Here is a 17,352-nt window from a genome sequence, read left to right on the forward strand (position 1 = left end):
CACAAATAAATGAAGCATACCAAAGCACATTCCCACCATTTTACGTGTTATATTTGTTTTTATATTGTTTTAAGCCTAATAAATACTAAAAAGAAAATGCTTCATGCCAAGAAAAAGTATTGCAAGATTGAGAAAACGCCCACAGAACAATTTCGCACTTTGCCACTTAGCGCAGCAATCGTCATTCGCAACTAAGCGCTTACTTAAGTCCCAGTCAGCATTCCTTTTAAATTTTTCCGTTTTGTTGCTGTGAAGTTTTGAAATTGTCGAGTCACCGATACGCAACAGTCGTTTGGCTTGCACAGCAGTTTTGGTTGAGCAGTGCTGTAGCTAAAGCGTATCACGTTAGTTCGCTAGGCGGTAACCGCGAACTTTTCGCGACTTTTATGCACAGTTTTGCGTTGCAGTGATCGCATCAGTTTATACTGAACTCAATAAATCTCGTAGTTCGTGTTTTATTGTTGGAAAAGTTTAGCAAAATGCTTGCAGTCGATTTTCGCATAAAGAATACCCAACAAAAGTGTTGTAAATGCAAATAAGTAACGCTTTGTATTGTGAATTAGCCTACTGTGATTTAATTTATTTTGAGGCTATTAATATTTTTTTTTAAAACTCCAGACCGCTATGTGTACAACGGACACGAGGATTAAATTGATTTCTTGCTGACCGACATTCCTTAGTAAATCGTCTTTGCCCTGTGACGAGATTCACAGGCAACTGGCATTCGCTGCGTATTTCAATTATGACAAGACGAACACAGCTGGCCATTAAAAGTGTTAAGAATGTGTAGGCTTTGCTGCTACGTAGCGGAAGACATGCAAATACGATGAAATTAAATTAAAATAGAGATGAGACTGCCGATGCAAGTCGCAAGGTTTGAAAATTTGCCCAACTTGAAAATAAACGTAGGAAAGAAGACTTCAAACCATTTCGAAAGGACAAAATGCCCTGCCTCAGTGTTTGTAAACTAGGTAGCGAGGGAAAGTCCCGGCTATAGTGACGAGAGAAGAAAAAAAAACAAAATAAAAAAAAGAGAATTCGGTTGGCGGACTTAGCCTGAAACCTACCACGTGGCGACTGAATGGGCTAACGTAGTTCGCGCCTATTAGCGTACGCACATCTTACCGCAGGTATATGGAAGGTAATTTCCTGGAAACACGTGGTGGCTGACTTCATTGATGTTCGCAGTGAATATCAGTCTACAGTAGTTGAAAGCCTGAGGCCAACTTTTCAGTGGCAAACTCATGAATGACAACGGTTTTGTTGCGGTAATCTTTGTAGTACTGAGGTCAAGATTGTTAAATTCGTACTAAAACGTACCGCAGTGTGCTTAGTTTAAGCTGAGTAAAAGGTTAAAAAAAATTACGCTGAAAGAAAGGGGGGAATTGGAATAAAATTTTGATGGTCGCTCAATTTGGCGCCAAAACGATCAATTGTGAGCCAACAAAGTAGGTTTATTACTTCCTTTGCGTTCCATGTGCTTGTTGTGCCTGGCCTTTCTCTGTTAGTAGCCTGCTGTACATTAACAGCTTGTGGGTAAACAAGTCTCGTTGTGTATTACCGGTTTAGCTTTGAAGACACATGTTTTACATGTACGATTTTTTAGGTTGGTAATCAGTTGCTTCAGTAGCTCGAACTAAGTTTTTGCGTTAAGTATAGTTGGACTTATTGGAGTGTTTTGCTACGAGTATGGGCAACTTAATAGCGGCATTCACGCGCCGTAAGAAAGTAGACGAAGAAACCGTCGGCGAATCTCAACTGGCTCGAGTTCTTACAGTCTTCGACCTTACGGCTCTTGGCGTAGGCGCCACGCTTGGTAAGCACAAGAAAACCGTAGCGAAAATGTCAGTTGAGCCCCATTGTTTATTGATTTTTGTGCTGTTTCCCCAGGCGCTGGAGTGTACGTACTCACCGGTGCTGTTGCCAAAGAAACAAGCGGCCCAAGTGTAGTTATTGCCTTTCTGATTGCTGCTTTGACATCCGTTCTTTCAGGTTTGAATATACAGTAAATACCACTAAAAACTACGTTAACAAAAAGTTTTGAACACTACGCTTTTAACCTAATGGAAATACCTATTGAGCTAACATACACAACAGCAATAGTTCCGAAACCTTTTTGTCATTTAACCTAATACCTGGATATTTATGGTGTACACATTATGTCATTTGTTCATGCCCAGTTTAACCAAGTTCAGCAAGTTTCGTAAATTTTAACAGGGCTGTGTTATGCTGAATTCGGTGCCCGTGTACCGAAAGCCGGATCAGGCTACGTTTACAGCTACGTCACTGTTGGCGAGCTCTGCGCCTTCGTCATAGGATGGAATCTTATTCTCTCCTATGTAATAGGCAAGTACAGAAAACTTTCTATTATTGTGTAAACAAAATCAGCAGCGCGTTACCATTAGTCAATAAACGCGCATATCATGAGTTTTTATAAAATCACAGCATGGTTTAACACGGCATTTATAATTTGAAGCCGTCAGTCCAAATGGTCAGTTCGCCTTATTTTTGAAATACCGATTTCCTGTTACTGTTTTGGAGGTGTCGTTTTTCACCAGAACGTATGGAAACCGGTTTATGACGTATGTTTTGTGTGGTAATATTGACTTCTGACGTTAGTATGAAAATTACGTCCCTAAAACAATTCCGTTTCAATATTTAAATCTTAGTTGCGAACTTTTGGATGAATGTGATACCTTTAAGCAGCTTTAAGCAAAATGGCCGTATTTTTGACATCTTGTTATGCCGGAAAATCCTCCGCTAAGATGGTCATTTCCAGTTATGTAACAGATTGTTTTTTCGTAGGAGCATCCAGCGTAGCACGCGCTTGGACGGCAAACTTGGACGCGCTGATAGACAAGAAAATAGAGACGTACATGACAGATTGTTGTAGCATGGACGTTCCAGGCCTGGCCGCATACCCAGATCTCTTCTCATTCATAATCATTATGTTGCTAACGGGTAAGTGCGATATTGCATGTGTTTTCGTTTGGAATTGTGGCTAATCGCATAGACCGGATAGGATAGCGGTTGTTAGCCACCTGTACTTGTAGTAAATTACACCGTCCACAGGGGTACGCCGTTTAATCAGAAGCAAAAATTATGGCGTTTTGTAAAAACTGAAAGAAACATTCTAGATGCTCTAATTTGACTTGGATGCTTTATTGGAAACGAATTCAACATAGAAACTGTTTGTTGCAGTTTTAGTCCAGCAAGCTATTAATATTTAAGCGTTATCGCAACATGTACAAACAAAAACCAACCCCTTCCAAGGAAGGTATTTACAAGAAAATATAAGCCCGGTTCTGTTTTCCAATGGGGAAGCCCCTTTGTTATAAGGGGCCTGGCCTGTTCTTGTTTTTGATTGGTTGATGGGGCCACGCGGTCTAGACAACGCCTCCAAACTGATGACTTCCAACTGTAATTGGATCTTCCTCTTAATCGGTGCAGCGTATGTTACCATTGTCCTTACAGTGCCCCGGTTCATACATGCCCGCCAGTATATGTTAAGCAAAGCGTGTTTAACACAATGTAATGCGTTGAGGGTTCTCAATGTTTTTACCCTACACCTGGCGCCTATCGCACGTATCAAGTATCGGCAAGGTTTTTTCAGGTCACCGCGAATATATTTTTGTATATTGAGGAAACTTTTTATTCCAATGTACTTTTTCATAGCCCGCGAATCTGTTTGTGTATGTTCGGGTAAAGCAAAAAGATTGCCGCAGAAAGCATGGCATTTACATTACTTGTTTACATCACTTATCTGTTTAGAGCAAAATCCATGTATATTTCTCAACTCAACTAATTTGAAAAAACAGACACACCAGAGTTTGAAATTGTTTCCCGAACCAAACTCATTCACAAGTATTTTCTACGCAGCCCTGATTGCCTTCGGAGTGAAGGAATTTGCGACAGTCAATAAGGTCTTCACCGTTCTCAACATTGGCGTTATCTTGTTCGTGTGCATTGCTGGACTCACCCATGCTGATAGTCACAACTGGGGCTGGACACCGGATGAGATCACCGAATATTTCTGGTAGCTTTCTGCAGACAATGTCAACATGTTTATGTTTGTAGAGGGTCTAGAATTGTAAATAATTAAAAAAAGGTCAAATAAATTTAGGATTTAGGTCCAGTGTTTATGTCTTATCGTTAAAAACCGGCAACATTTGCCATCATACAGGAACCAGTCGTGCAATTCAAGCTCGCTCGTTGTCAACGGAACGGCAACTCTCGTGAGCAACGCGTCATCAACTTGCAACTTTGACCCTTCGACTATTCACTATGGAACCGGCGGCTTCTTTCCGTTCGGCTTTGCTGGTCTCGTATCGGGAACTGCTACCTGCTTTTACGCCTTCGTCGGTTTCGACTGCATCGCCACAACAGGTAGGTTGGCAGTGGGATATTTAAAACTATGCTGTTGGAGGTCGAACTTTGTGCCATGAAAAATTATTTTTTAAACCTGGAATTTTATGTGTATAATTTGTGTATAATTAAATATGTGTGTAACTTACGCTTCAAAAATGTCTTAGAAAAAGCCTTTACTGGAACAACAGTGCCTTGTATTATAGCAAGCAGTCCCTGGTGCACCCATTCCTGGGTGCATTTGCTTGAATTATTCCTCATTTTGAATTTTTAACATTTTTTGGGGGGATTGTGTTGAATATTTTATGCGACTATTTTAATAGACTTGGGCGGTGATAATGAAGAATATCAAGCTGGTTTGCGTGAATTCAAACTTCTCTATGTACTCAACAGGCGAAGAGGCGATCAACCCGCAAAAGTCAATACCGCTCGGTATTGTGTTTTCCCTCGCCGTGTGCTGTGTAGCCTACCTGGGCATCTCTTCAACCCTCACGCTGATGCAACCTTACTTTCTGCTCGATACCGACGCCCCCCTGCCCTACGCCTTCACCTACGTTGGCATGGATTGGGCGAAATACCCTGTTTCTGTCGGTGCCATCTGCGCCCTTTCGACGAGGTAAGGGTGATATTTACGACGTCCAAAGCAAAACTATAGGTGTAATGTTCAGTTCTGGTTTGTGTGTGAATGAGAAATTAGATAAATAGCCGAGGGAATTTGCCGTGTTGCTTAGCTGTTCCAACGGAATAACTGTATATACGTTTTAAAAAAACACATAAGCCTTAATAAAGAGTTCCACGCGTTCAGCGTCAGTACTATTTTTATTTCGTTTGATAGCAGAGATAATACTTGCGTCTTTTTTAAGAATATGGTGGTCATTATTTGCCTTATCCACGAGAATAGCAAATCAATCTTAAAATTTATTCATTTTGCCGTTTGTTATATTCTGCAAATGATTTCTTGGTATGGAATCCGAAACCAATTCTGTGAGGGCCAGGCCAACAAAAGGCCGTATGTCCTCATGCGTTTGGTTCCTCTTCGTTTGGTTCCTCTTCCATACTTTAACCACTTGTTGACTTATGGCAACATTGGTTATTCCCTAACATGTAGGTGCGTGTCGCAATATTGGCTCGTTTGTCTTATATAGCGTTGTTAAAGTAGTGTCAGACATGTGTTAAGATTTGAAGGCACTTTCTAATTGTGAAGCAAAAATTTTAATTTCTATCGCTGAAAGTTTTCCTTGTCATCGACTTAGGTTTTAGTTGTATTATTTCGCGCTTATGCCTTATTTTTTCCCAGCGGTGTTTGCCCGATAAAATGTATGGCGCGCAAACCAAGTTGTGGCACAAGCTACTAGGGGGTATTAGAGATATGGTTTTAAAGCATGTAGTCTGTCACACTGTATAGGAAATACCCTTACGCGTTAAAAGGAAGTTCTTAAACCCCTTACAAAGTAAAATACTGGCCACTTCCTGTAAACAGCCTTACTCGTTACCCCCACGCACCTTGTGACCGGGTGCATATAATGAGAATCACGTGATCCAGCTTGCGAAATGGGGGTGAATTTGTGGCGTGCCGAACATTGACTGAACCCAGAGGTTTGTTTGCATAACAAAGCACGGTTTTGCGTAAGTGTAATCGGCGGTGTTGAAACCGGTTCCGTTGAAGCCGTTGTGTTGCAATCCGAACAAACTTTACCGGGAAAGCAAATTCTGATTCGTCTGAGCGTGGGAGAAGCTTTAAATGTTTTATCACTTGCACATTGACCTTTGCTACACAGCTCACATATATCGTTACGTGCAAAAAACTTGGAGCTTGCTACTTTGAATAAGGAAGCCGGAAGCCGAAGCCGAATTCAGCAGTTGATGCGCTGACAATGAACACAGTTATATTAAAAACGCCTGCTTAGTATGTCCAGCAAGCTTACTTTGCAATTCATATCCTTAAATACAAACTGTTAAAATTCTTCTTGCTTATACGGATTTAATGCATATACACCTACCTGTAATCTCGTGTTTTTTTTCAGTTTACTTGGGGCCATGTTCCCTATGCCTCGTATCATCTACGCGATGGCCATTGACGGTTTGCTTTTCGAATTCTTGGCCAAAGTCCACAAAAAAACGAAGACGCCCCTCGTTGCCACATTCATATCGGGAACCTTTGCTGGTATGATTCCCACATCTTTTCCAGTTAAATGCAGGCTGTTTGCTAATGACTGCGCAATTTGTGCAAAACCGTGGAATTTTCACAATAATTGTGTTTAAACATTGCAAAAAATGCCTTCTGCGTGTATGTTGACCTGACTATATTTGCCTTTTGATGATAAACGGTCGGTTTTACGTTTTGTTGCGATCTGTTTCCAGGTATCATGGCTATTTTCTTTGATCTGAAGGAGTTGGTTGATTTGATGTCGATTGGAACGCTTGCCGCGTACACACTAGTTGCAACATCTGTGCTTTTACTAAGGTTGGTTGTTCGAGCGCTTGTTGTTGTACAATGAGGCGACGGTTTTTACGACGAATCTCGGACCCTACGTTTAAATGTGACCCTATCACGTTATTTGCCGAACTAAGTTGGAGATTAAGGAGGGGAATTCAAGTAAAAATGTTTACGGTGTAATTGCTGTCATTTTCAATTGAAACCAACCAGAAAAATAGGAATAACAACTTTTTTGCTTCTCCAAAGATACCAACCTGATCCGGAGGCAGACGTTCCTCCAAAGTTATCTGATGATGACATGGATGACAAGAAAGCGATCCAATTGAACGAGGCATCTCACATAAATGAGACGTTTGAATTTTCACTTCTTCTTCGCCCGCGATCTTCAAGACCCACCCCCCTCACCAACAAGATTGTCAATTGGTCGTTGGTCGCCTCAGGTAAGGAGGTGGTTGATTAACCACAAAAATGTTCCCAGCAATTTTTTTTACGCAAAAACGGGACAAGTGACTTCAAGTAAAAAATATTTACAGCCCAAACAAGATTCGTAAACTTCGTGTAAGTTGTGGGAAAATTTACGAGACTTTAACATGAAATCCTTGTTTAACTTCTTTGTTTACGTTTGTAGAGTAAACACTGATGGGATCATTTTGATCACAAACAATGACGAATGGCTAACCGATTTGAATAACACCTGAAAATGCGAACCATTGTTGGTTTATAATGGTTGATTATTACGTTTACAGCGCTGGCAATGATACTTCTGAGCGTTGTAGCCGTTTTGGCTTCAGCCTCTGGATGGAATGCCGCTTTTGTCGTTTTTGCCGTTCTTTTCTTGATTGTGGTAATTTTCAGCACACTGGTCATTGCATTCCAACCACAGAGCGGGAAAGTTCTCTCATTCAAGGTAAGTTTGCTGCGAATTCCCTACTTATGGAAAAAATAGGTGTTTTACCCTAAAGAGTGTAGATTTATCTTGGGTTGTGTAAAAACTGTAGACGACTTTTTGCTTGATATCAGTTAAAAGCTGTACAGTGCGTTTTTCCACCGGGCAATCATGATAAATTACTAGTCCACGCGTTCTTCCGATGGAAAACAACAAAACAAACGACCAGAAGAACGCATAGATCGGTATTTGGAATAAATTGCCGCTTTTTCCTGCAACGACAGTTCGACGTTTTACCGTGATTGCTAAACATAACTTCCCTCTGTGCTGTCGATCAGTAAAGCACGCTGTGGCTAATTAATGACCAATTGACGGTTCTGTTATCTAGTGCAAACAGAGACGCTGTGATTACTGTGTTCTGTTTGTCCATCGCAAACTTTGAACCGTAGCAGGATTTGCGTTCGGTTTATAACTGCAATGCATTGGATTGCTACAGCCATAAGTGCACTTCAGTACACAATCGTTTTTGTATCCTGCTATTAACCTGATTAAAGTTTGTCATACTTTTGTATGTATATTTGTTGTTTTTGAAGCCGTTTTTGCTATGAGTAGTGTATTTGGCTTTTTTGAGAAAACTCATGAACTATAGTTTGGGCACCAACTATTTTCAATTTGAAATGCATTCCACTTAGCATTAAATTTTTTTTAGGAAACACTGTTTTAGGCACAGACAAGTCAGTGAATATTACAACATCCCAACATACGTTTCCTCTGTAGGTTCCCCTCGTACCTTTTGTCCCAATCCTCAACATGGTGGTAAACATTTACCTCATGGTCTCCCTTCCCCCTTCCACGTGGTACAAGCTACTCATATGGCTTCTAATAGGTAAGCAAGACTGCTGGTTGAATTGACGATCGGTTGCTAAGGCATATGGCGTTTAAATTGCCACAAAATAATACGGTCAGAGATGTACTTTTGCTGGTAAAGCAAGAATTCCATCAAACGTGTTAACTGATGCCATCAATTCCTGTCTGACCCTTTGTTAGACTCTTGCTGGCCCATGAGAAATGTTAAAGTTCGGTTTTGTTAAAAACACCCTTTGTATGCAATTCTATGATTGTCATCTGGCTTTGGCTGCGATCAAGGATTCTTGTGAAACGAATGCTATGTTCTTTAAATTTAAAGCATTTTGAAAATGTTACTTTGAAACTTCTTTTACAAAAACCGTAAGATTGACCTAAAAGAAAAAAACATGCGTTTTATTGTAATAGATTGTTTAAGTTATGATACGATATGCCATTGGTACGCGCTTTACATTGCTTTGTAACTTGACGCTAAATTCTGACCCGTTTAGTCCTTCAAGTTCACGGAAACAGTTGGAATGTTACACGGGTTTTGATTAATGTTCTCTGCTCCTGCATATGGCAAAGTGCGATTCAGACTACTGTACGTTTTAAGTTGAACCTTATGTTGGTGTAGGTGGGCTCATATACGGACTGTATGGAGTCAGAAACAGCGCCGAGGCGGAAGGAAACAAAAAACCAGTGACTGAAAAGGAAGAGACGAACAACAAACATAGCAGGGACGATTTCGAGGTGCAACTGCTCCACGAAACGGAGCGTGTATGAAGTGGACGTGGGACAGATGTGATGGAATATTGCGAAACTTAACAATGCCGTAGAGCCGCAGAGCCTCTAAGCATCAAAACAAGCAACCTAACAGAAAAATTCTGTACGATTCCACTGGCCTTCACAAAACGTGTTTTTGTGCTGTTTTGTACTGGTAAATATTCAATATCTGAAACTAACAAGGCCGTTTCTTTTTGCATTATTCGTGCCTGCAGCTCACAGACTAAACGCGTCTAAAAATCCATACAATTTGTAGGCAATACTAGTTTGCATTGTGATGTTAGCTGATCATTGTGATGTCATAATTTTGCTAAAATATTTGCGGGTAGAAAATTTTTTGTCAATATTGCCTAATTTGTTGGCTGGATCTCCAACCTAACGTAGGCAATGTGGGGTTTAATTGGTTTAGAAAATACGATATTGGGACAATATGAAAACTGTTTTTTATATTTTATGTGAATCGCCAACGAACGCCTTTAATTCACACTTGGTATATTTTGGTTACTCACTATGTTGTGCCTGGTTGTTGCTTGGTATTGAAAGAATTAAGTCGCAAGTGCTTATAAATTTTTTACAAAAATTTGTGGGGACAACGGTCGTATTGTGGCGGCGAAAGGGTATGCGTAGAAATGTGGAGCTAATTACATCTTATGGTTGGCATTTCCTGCTTAGCAGCAGACAGAATTCTTACTCAAGTACTGAGCAAATAACTTTGCAACCGCTCAACGCGTGCTTCATTTTTACCGACGCTTAGCCTAAACGCGCGTGTCTTCAAACTTGTCACGACCCACGTGGTTCACTGTAGTGCTATTTTGTCCCCAAACCACGTGCTATTTATTCCAAAGCTGACCACCCACATACATGTATTTTGTGGCCACCTATCCAATGTGATTCTGACTTATGTTCGCTCGCTTTAAATGCTTTGACATTTCACAGGAAATATGCATTTTGTGGTGTCGTTGCCAAGTTACCGTTAAACCGTTGCTCTTCATCACGTGCCAAAACTTCCCCAAGAGATACGTCACGTGACCGAACCGACCAATAGTATCTCCGACTTGCCAACCATCCACACACTGAGCAATTCCACCTCATTTTGTTGCATTCGTCCTGCTCTGCGTGCTGGTGTATTGTTTTAAATAAATGTGTAAATGGTTTTGTGTTTTGGTCATTATTTGATTTCTGCTTGGATAATGTTTGAAAATTCTTCTTTTTTGCAGGGTTCTAATCCGCGCTGGACTATGTAGAACTCGCGTGCATTAAGGCCCCACTTATAACTCTAAAACGTGTTGAAATCCCTCAACAATTAACCTAAGCTTAATGTATATATGTTGTACATACATGTAAATAGTGTTTCTTGTGGCTTTTTTTTAACTTTCGTTGAGTTCGTTTATTGCGCTGTATTTATTGCTCAGCTGTTTTCGAAGGGTGCCTCTTTCTCGTGGCTTGCGTTGCGCAACAATAAATTGGTCCAAGGTCTGTGTGTACATTGCTGAGTTTGCACGGTTTGTCGCCATGTTTCGGCTAACCACCAATTCGCCGTAATAGAACAACCGTTTATATTAGGAAATCGGTCCGTTCCAAAATGAACTGTGTTGTTTTGATCCAGACCAGTGTTTATCAAAAACTTTACTACCTCAACTCGGTGCGTTTTAATTATTTTTTTGTATTTTAAGACTTTGAAAGATTGTCGGCACTAATTTGATGAACATTGGAACGATTTGTTCCAATGTTCATCATCTTCAGTCACAGAAGGTTGATTTGCCTCCATTTACTCCCAAAACCTCTATTTCTTTTACTTAAATAGTCGCGCGATGCCCTTGGGATTTCAAAACGGCGCGGCGATCAATCCGTAGGCCGGGTCTACCCGCGCTTTGCGCCGGCGGATTCTTTGTTTGTTTCATTATACGCCGGCGTGCGGGCGTTCGCTCGGGACATTAAAACAAACAACATAGCTGATATTATTCCACCCCTAACTATTGAGTCACTGATTGAAAAACTCCTGTTTGTAATGACAACAACCAACACATACTAGCAGTGGGAAGTTAATTAATAACAAATGCCAAGCAGCGAGTTAAACGAAGGACAAAGGTTTGCGTAACCATGCTTGCATCATATGTTTGCAAACCCACCAATTCCAAGGCTACGAGCTGGCTAACTTAGGATGCTAAGTCATCTTCTGGCAAACAGGTTAAAGGCGAAGTGCGCCCAGGGAAATTAAGCTTAGACCACCGTCTGGAGCCTTTTGCATGATTACAACTACTTCGACATGTGTAGGCCTAACTTTTCGTCTGTATATTTCAAAGCGATACGAGTCATTGAGAGTAGTTGCTCTTATACAAATAAAAACGAAATTGGAAATGAAATCAATCTATTAGCAAGTTTGACTTTGACGCAACCGATCAGGTAACATGGAAAATAGAATGTTTTGGGCATCGATGAAACCAAAAGGTTTTTCAGTCAAACGCCTGCACCAACTTCGTGTCGTTTTCGTTTTTGTATTGGCAAAATTAATGATCTTTGTCGCTTGTTTTGTAACAATGTACATATGCTCGGGGTTTAGTGACGGCACAAGTAAAGGATCGTCACAAACTCTAATATGTCAACGTCCGCATGAGCTCAAAAGGAAACACGATGTTTGACTGTGAAGGATGTAGAGTTTCCCACATGTCACTCAGCCTAATCTCTGTTTTTTTAACCACACCAGGATTCGAACCCATGATGCCCTGGCCACAAATCCAAATCACCCGTTTTTTTTTACCGCACCGGGATATGCAGGCGTCAGTGCGTCATCACGCGGACAGTTTTGTAAGGGATTTCTTCCGCAAGGTGGAGCGTAGAGAGATTTTGCTCAAGGAAAAAAACCTGTTGATAATTTGCAAGCAAAAAAAAAATACACAAGGAATTTTATACAACGTCAATTTTTTTGCTTGCAAAATGTTAGAAACGTTTTTATAAATCAACAAGCATTGCCTTTGTGTGAGCAAACTTAATTTATTCGTAGGTCGGCATTTGGCAATCGGGACAGTTGTAAGCTGCAAACAGCAGCAAAAAGCAATGAATCCACATGTATTTACAAAGTACGTGTTAGTGACTGTGGGTCAAAGAACAAGGCTGATTAGCAAGCAAACGTATGACACGAATTGCTGGAAACCACAGTTTCGATGCATAAAAAAAAACAAATTAACAAATAATGCAAACGAGGTTTCAAAGAATCGTTCTCACAGTTTGCTACGATAGACATAAGACATTCGTTTTAATTTCGTTTGAACGTCAATTTTTCTGACCTCACGCATTAGTGTAGGTTATACGAATAGAAAGATGCACAGAATGGCTTATGACAACTGACCTCACTGTAAACATTGAAACGCATATCAAATAAAACATAACCCCTTATCTGCCCAGATATTAGGTAGGAAAACACTAAATTTCGACACAAAATTTACCCAAACTTAATTTTAAAGTGCCAGCAATGATAAAGTGGCCGACTTTAACAAACAACAACATTTTGTATCGATATTGGAAATAATCTTTTTAGTTTGTAACTAGTTGACAATATATGAAAAATTTATAGAAGCAGCCGTTAAAAATTGGACTAAAAGTTAACTAACAAGTGGCCTAACATGATTTGTGAAAGATTGTAATCAGAGAACGTGGTGATGTGTTAAATTATTCTAGGTTTTGCAACAACACCCACGTTAATTGTTGCAAATATTTTTTACCAAGATCGCCATGACAGGTCGCCTTGCAAAATTATGGCAACTTCACAAACGAATGACAAAATAAAGTAAGTTATACATTTTGATTTTAAAACAACCTTATGGATTTAACATAAAAAATACCTTTTGGAAACAAAATGTTTTAATTCTCAATTAATCGCGCAGTGTTGCCCCCGTACAATTATCTCCGCAGAAACTGCTCATTAAACTCTGAAGGAAGAAAGGTTTCTCGTGGTTCAAACAAGTTCATCTTCACTCACTAGAAGCCGTTCTGGTGCGCTGTGTTGTCGCCACCATTGTTCTGATCTTTTATAAGCGGAATTCTGTCGTAAAATCGCCGATATTTGTCGTCGATTCGGCGAAGAAAATATGTTCCCGGGAAGAGACGGTTGGGTGGAGCTGACGGCTCGTAGTCGGCTGAAAACCAAGAGTAAAGTATACGTTTAATTGTGCCATAAGAGCAGATTAATTAAATGCAATATGCCTGGCAGCAACAGCAACACAATGTTTGTGAAAACGAAAAAGATTACAAACTATTTGATTTAAATACGACCTTTCAGTACGTTTTAAGTCATTTCCACCTTAAAATGCTGAACTTTTTTGTAATTTTCCATAAAACATTATCGCCAAAGACTAAAGTCACCGATTGAATTAAAAGGTTGGCGAGAACATTGAAAAAAAAAAACATAAAAATAGGATATCAAGAGACCGTTGGTTTTTAGGATTTGTTTACAGGTATACGGGCCTGGTTAAAATCAAACTGTCTGTTATCGACAGCTGGGATGAACTTATATCTAACACTTGTGTTATCTAAATAGCTTTTCCTGTGCCTGATGACTGTGGAACGTCAGCAGTTTGTTTACATTGACGAGACAGCAATAGACGAAGTGCGAGCTGTCAACGATTGTCATAAACGAAATCATTGACATAACCTTGAGCATCACGACTCTTACAGTTTAACCAACGATTCAGTTGTAAAACTTGCTCAATTCCCATTATAGAAGCCGAGGACAAATGGATAATGTTTCAACCTATATACATTAGGTGTCATCAGTGCAGCTTGGTGTAACTCTTGTAGACAATCTTGGCCGGCAAACGGCCAGGCAAAGACTTCCACTTCGTGGTGCTTATACATGACAATTATTTATACGTTCGCTTGGTTTTGTAACAAACAAACTTCTCGGTCCGAAAAAACTCTTCAAACACGTTTGAAACGTCCATAACAATTTTCAACGGCAAGAAACAAAATTCCAAACCTTTCGCATGCGCCCGCTCCCTCCGCGCCAAAACCTCCGTAAACTCGGTCGGATCCAAACACTTCCGCTTATTCAGTCTTGTTCGTACATCTAGAAGGCCGGATACCATGCGATGTAGTGTGAACTCCTCGTTTTTATTTTCGGTCACACGGATTGAGAACATGGAAGCGGCTAATCCGGACCCGTAGGAGAAGAGGCCGATACGTTTGTTCGTAATTTCTTGCGTAGATTTGCTGGAAGACAGACGGGAAGAGTTATAAATTATCTCCGATGAATCGTAAAAACATTCTTTATGCTATGTGTTTTGCAAGGAACCAGACGGACGAGGAATAATGGTGGATGAAGTTAACAAACCGATAAATCAACCATGTGCCGGGAAGTTTTAAATTTTTTTTCGAGGTAAATGCATTCCGACTGTGTTGTTGTTATTCGTTACCTATCGCGTAGCATTCAAAATTATCAAATAATACCGAAGTTAATTTGTGTCGGTCAAGAAAAACACACGGTTAAATATAAAAAATGTTGCTATTTATGGCAAGTTGACGGTGTAGCCCCACTGTTTTCATCAAACAAGTTTGCCCAAGTATGAAACTATAAATCTGGTTTGGGAATTTCCCAAATATATATATTTGCACATATTTCCATGTAGATGAGCATTTTCTGTCGCAGAACCCCCCATAAAAATCCCCAAATATCCGGGTTAACAATAACACGTGAACTTAAAGGGGAAATTACTCCCATACAACGCACCTGATGAGCAACGAAGCTAGACACCCGTACAGAGAGGGAGTATACATGTTTCCCACACGTTTTGCGAGCAACAATGACGGAAGGGTTTTTTCCTCGAACAATGGCTGACTAGCCGACATGAAACCTTTTTCCACCGAACGATCGAATATCGATTCTTCGAGCGAAGTTGATCTGTGTTTGTTTGAGAAGGAATAAAGGTTTAAAAAAGTCTCCGTTTGTCATCACCGCGTTACGAACAGGCCTCGTAAATCACGTTGACTGCTGGTATTGACAGCCAATAAAGACATCGGTGTATTTTGAGGTCAACACGAGCTGCCCACGTATCAAATTTATGGTAATAAAAGTCGCATGAGGTCTTTAAACACTTTAAGTCATAGAATTGTAACGACACATACGCAATATGAACTGTAACAATCAGATTGGTGACACTTAATATGAAAAAGCTGTGTTTCGTGGTGCACTGATGCAAAGTCGTGTCTTATTGCTGCAAAAATTGCCCAAAACGACGTCACGGGAAAATTAAAAATGCAAATTTCAGCGATTTCGCAATCATTATTTCATCAACGGGCCTCATTTGCTCCTACTTGAATTCCTCAAGATTATCAAAACGTCTTCTTTCCTCTTCACAATATTGGGAAATATGGTCGCATAAAAAATCGTTCAAAGTCAGTCGAGCAAGCGACTTCTGCACCAGTTTGCAGTAGGGACTATGAAAGACCATGTAGTCTAAGTGTTTCAGGCAAAACGGGGAGCCTAAGCATAAAAAAAAAAACAAATTAAAAACAAATGCAAAGAATTTAACAACCAAAAACAAGTCCCACCTTTCAGGTTTAATATTTTGTTGGCTTTTTTGCAGTAAGTTTGGTAACATGCATCCAATGCTGAAAGGTAGCTTTTCACAGTCAGCTTTCCATCCACCACTGGGTACTCGGACGTCAAATCGGGTTTATAGAAATCATATGTGTGGCGCATGTACGTTCCTCGGAGGCCTTCAACCAAAATAATGAAAGAAATTGATTTAAATTTTATACTTTGGGGTGCTGTGTTGTTAATGTTTAATGGTAACTGCCAGGTATATACCTTTTTCATGAAAAAAACAATAATGCATAACCACAATTACTCAAAATCTGTTTTTTGTTTTAAATATTGTCATGCATTATTCATAACCATTATTTTTCAAATGCAACAAATCTTGTAAACTTGATTGAATAACATTATATTGGTGCAGATATATAAAATAGCAATTAATATTATTTACAAGAAGTCTTTCCTATTTTTAAGCAACAATTCAAATTAAAATTTTAACCTGGTTCAATAACCAGTGGGGCTGATGGTCCAATGAGCATTGCAACTGCACCAGCACCTCCAGTACATCGTGCATTTCCGTGGGAGTACACTGCTATGTCTCCGCAAACAACAAGAGCAAAACGTCCTACGATAAAATGTAAACAAATCGTCAAAACATGGACAATACACTGCATTTCACCAACTGGAAGTTTTGTTGAAAACATTTATTTGCGTTAATCGGACAGATATTGATTTTGCATAAAAAGTGTTGTCCAAGATGTTATTTTTAGGTAGTTACGTAACGACAAAAAACAATAAAACTTACTATTACACAGTCACAAGCAATATCTTACCATCCCAAGCAGAACTTTCAACCCAGGAGACAGCGTTAAATAGTGCACTGGTTCCACCATAGCATGCATTAGTTGTATCTACACCTTCAACATCAAAGTTTTCACTTTCAACAAACAGCTGCATCAAGGCACTTTTGACACTCTTAGATTTGTCGATGATTGTTTCGGTGCCAACTTCCAATCTCCCTGATGTAAAAAATTATCAATTTCAAGCAAAAAGTATTTTTTTATTAGTTGTAAAAACTTTTAGTTAAAGGTTAAGAAATAAACAATTGCTTTAAAATGTAATTCACTGCCTTGCAATAACATTAGGAAAGTTGAGGGACCCACCTATGTTTTCATAACCTATGTGATGTTTTTCCATGAGCCTGGACACGACAGTGAGACATAGGGAGTTGACATCTTCATTATCGTCACAAAATCCCATCTCCTTTTGACCGAGTCCAATAGTGTATTTGCCCTTTGAAATCTGATCATATTCTTCTAGTCTTTCTTGATCAACACAGCAGAATGGAAAATACACTTCCATTGCCAAAATGCCAACATTTTTAGGTGTATGTGGCCTGTCCAGGCCATTTTCAACAACAACTGGCATTACACAGGGTTTTTGCACTGTACCTTTCCACAAGACTAACAAAACGTTTTAAGAATCAACTAACTGTAAGTACAATCA

General features: G+C 39.8%; 2 protein-coding genes across 2 annotated transcripts; one reads left to right on the top strand and one right to left on the bottom strand.

Annotated features, from left to right (window-relative positions):
* Positions 1 to 1,610: 1,610 nt before the first annotated feature.
* Positions 1,611 to 10,793, top strand: LOC145913357 (high affinity cationic amino acid transporter 1-like). Its single transcript, XM_083000985.1, has 13 exons — positions 1,611 to 1,816; positions 1,891 to 1,992; positions 2,218 to 2,346; positions 2,806 to 2,961; positions 3,880 to 4,036; positions 4,184 to 4,386; positions 4,759 to 4,981; positions 6,390 to 6,529; positions 6,727 to 6,829; positions 7,049 to 7,242; positions 7,549 to 7,709; positions 8,466 to 8,574; positions 9,169 to 10,793. Exons 1-13 carry the CDS (start codon positions 1,690 to 1,692, stop codon positions 9,315 to 9,317), a joined length of 1,953 nt encoding a protein of 650 aa, XP_082857111.1. The 5' UTR covers positions 1,611 to 1,689; the 3' UTR covers positions 9,318 to 10,793.
* Positions 10,794 to 12,301: 1,508 nt separating this feature from the next.
* Positions 12,302 to 17,328, bottom strand: LOC145913369 (hydroxymethylglutaryl-CoA synthase 1-like). The gene is made up of 8 exons (XM_083000998.1): positions 17,010 to 17,328; positions 16,680 to 16,865; positions 16,346 to 16,471; positions 15,861 to 16,028; positions 15,624 to 15,792; positions 15,040 to 15,210; positions 14,290 to 14,522; positions 12,302 to 13,450 (listed from the first exon to the last, which is right to left on the bottom strand). Exons 1-8 carry the CDS (start codon positions 17,272 to 17,274, stop codon positions 13,293 to 13,295), a joined length of 1,476 nt encoding a protein of 491 aa, XP_082857124.1. The 5' UTR covers positions 17,275 to 17,328; the 3' UTR covers positions 12,302 to 13,292.
* Between the last annotated feature and the right edge of the window lie 24 nt (positions 17,329 to 17,352).

Source organism: Ascidia mentula, chromosome 1 (assembly GCF_947561715.1).
Source record: "Ascidia mentula chromosome 1, kaAscMent1.1, whole genome shotgun sequence".
Lineage (NCBI taxonomy): Eukaryota > Metazoa > Chordata > Ascidiacea > Phlebobranchia > Ascidiidae > Ascidia > Ascidia mentula.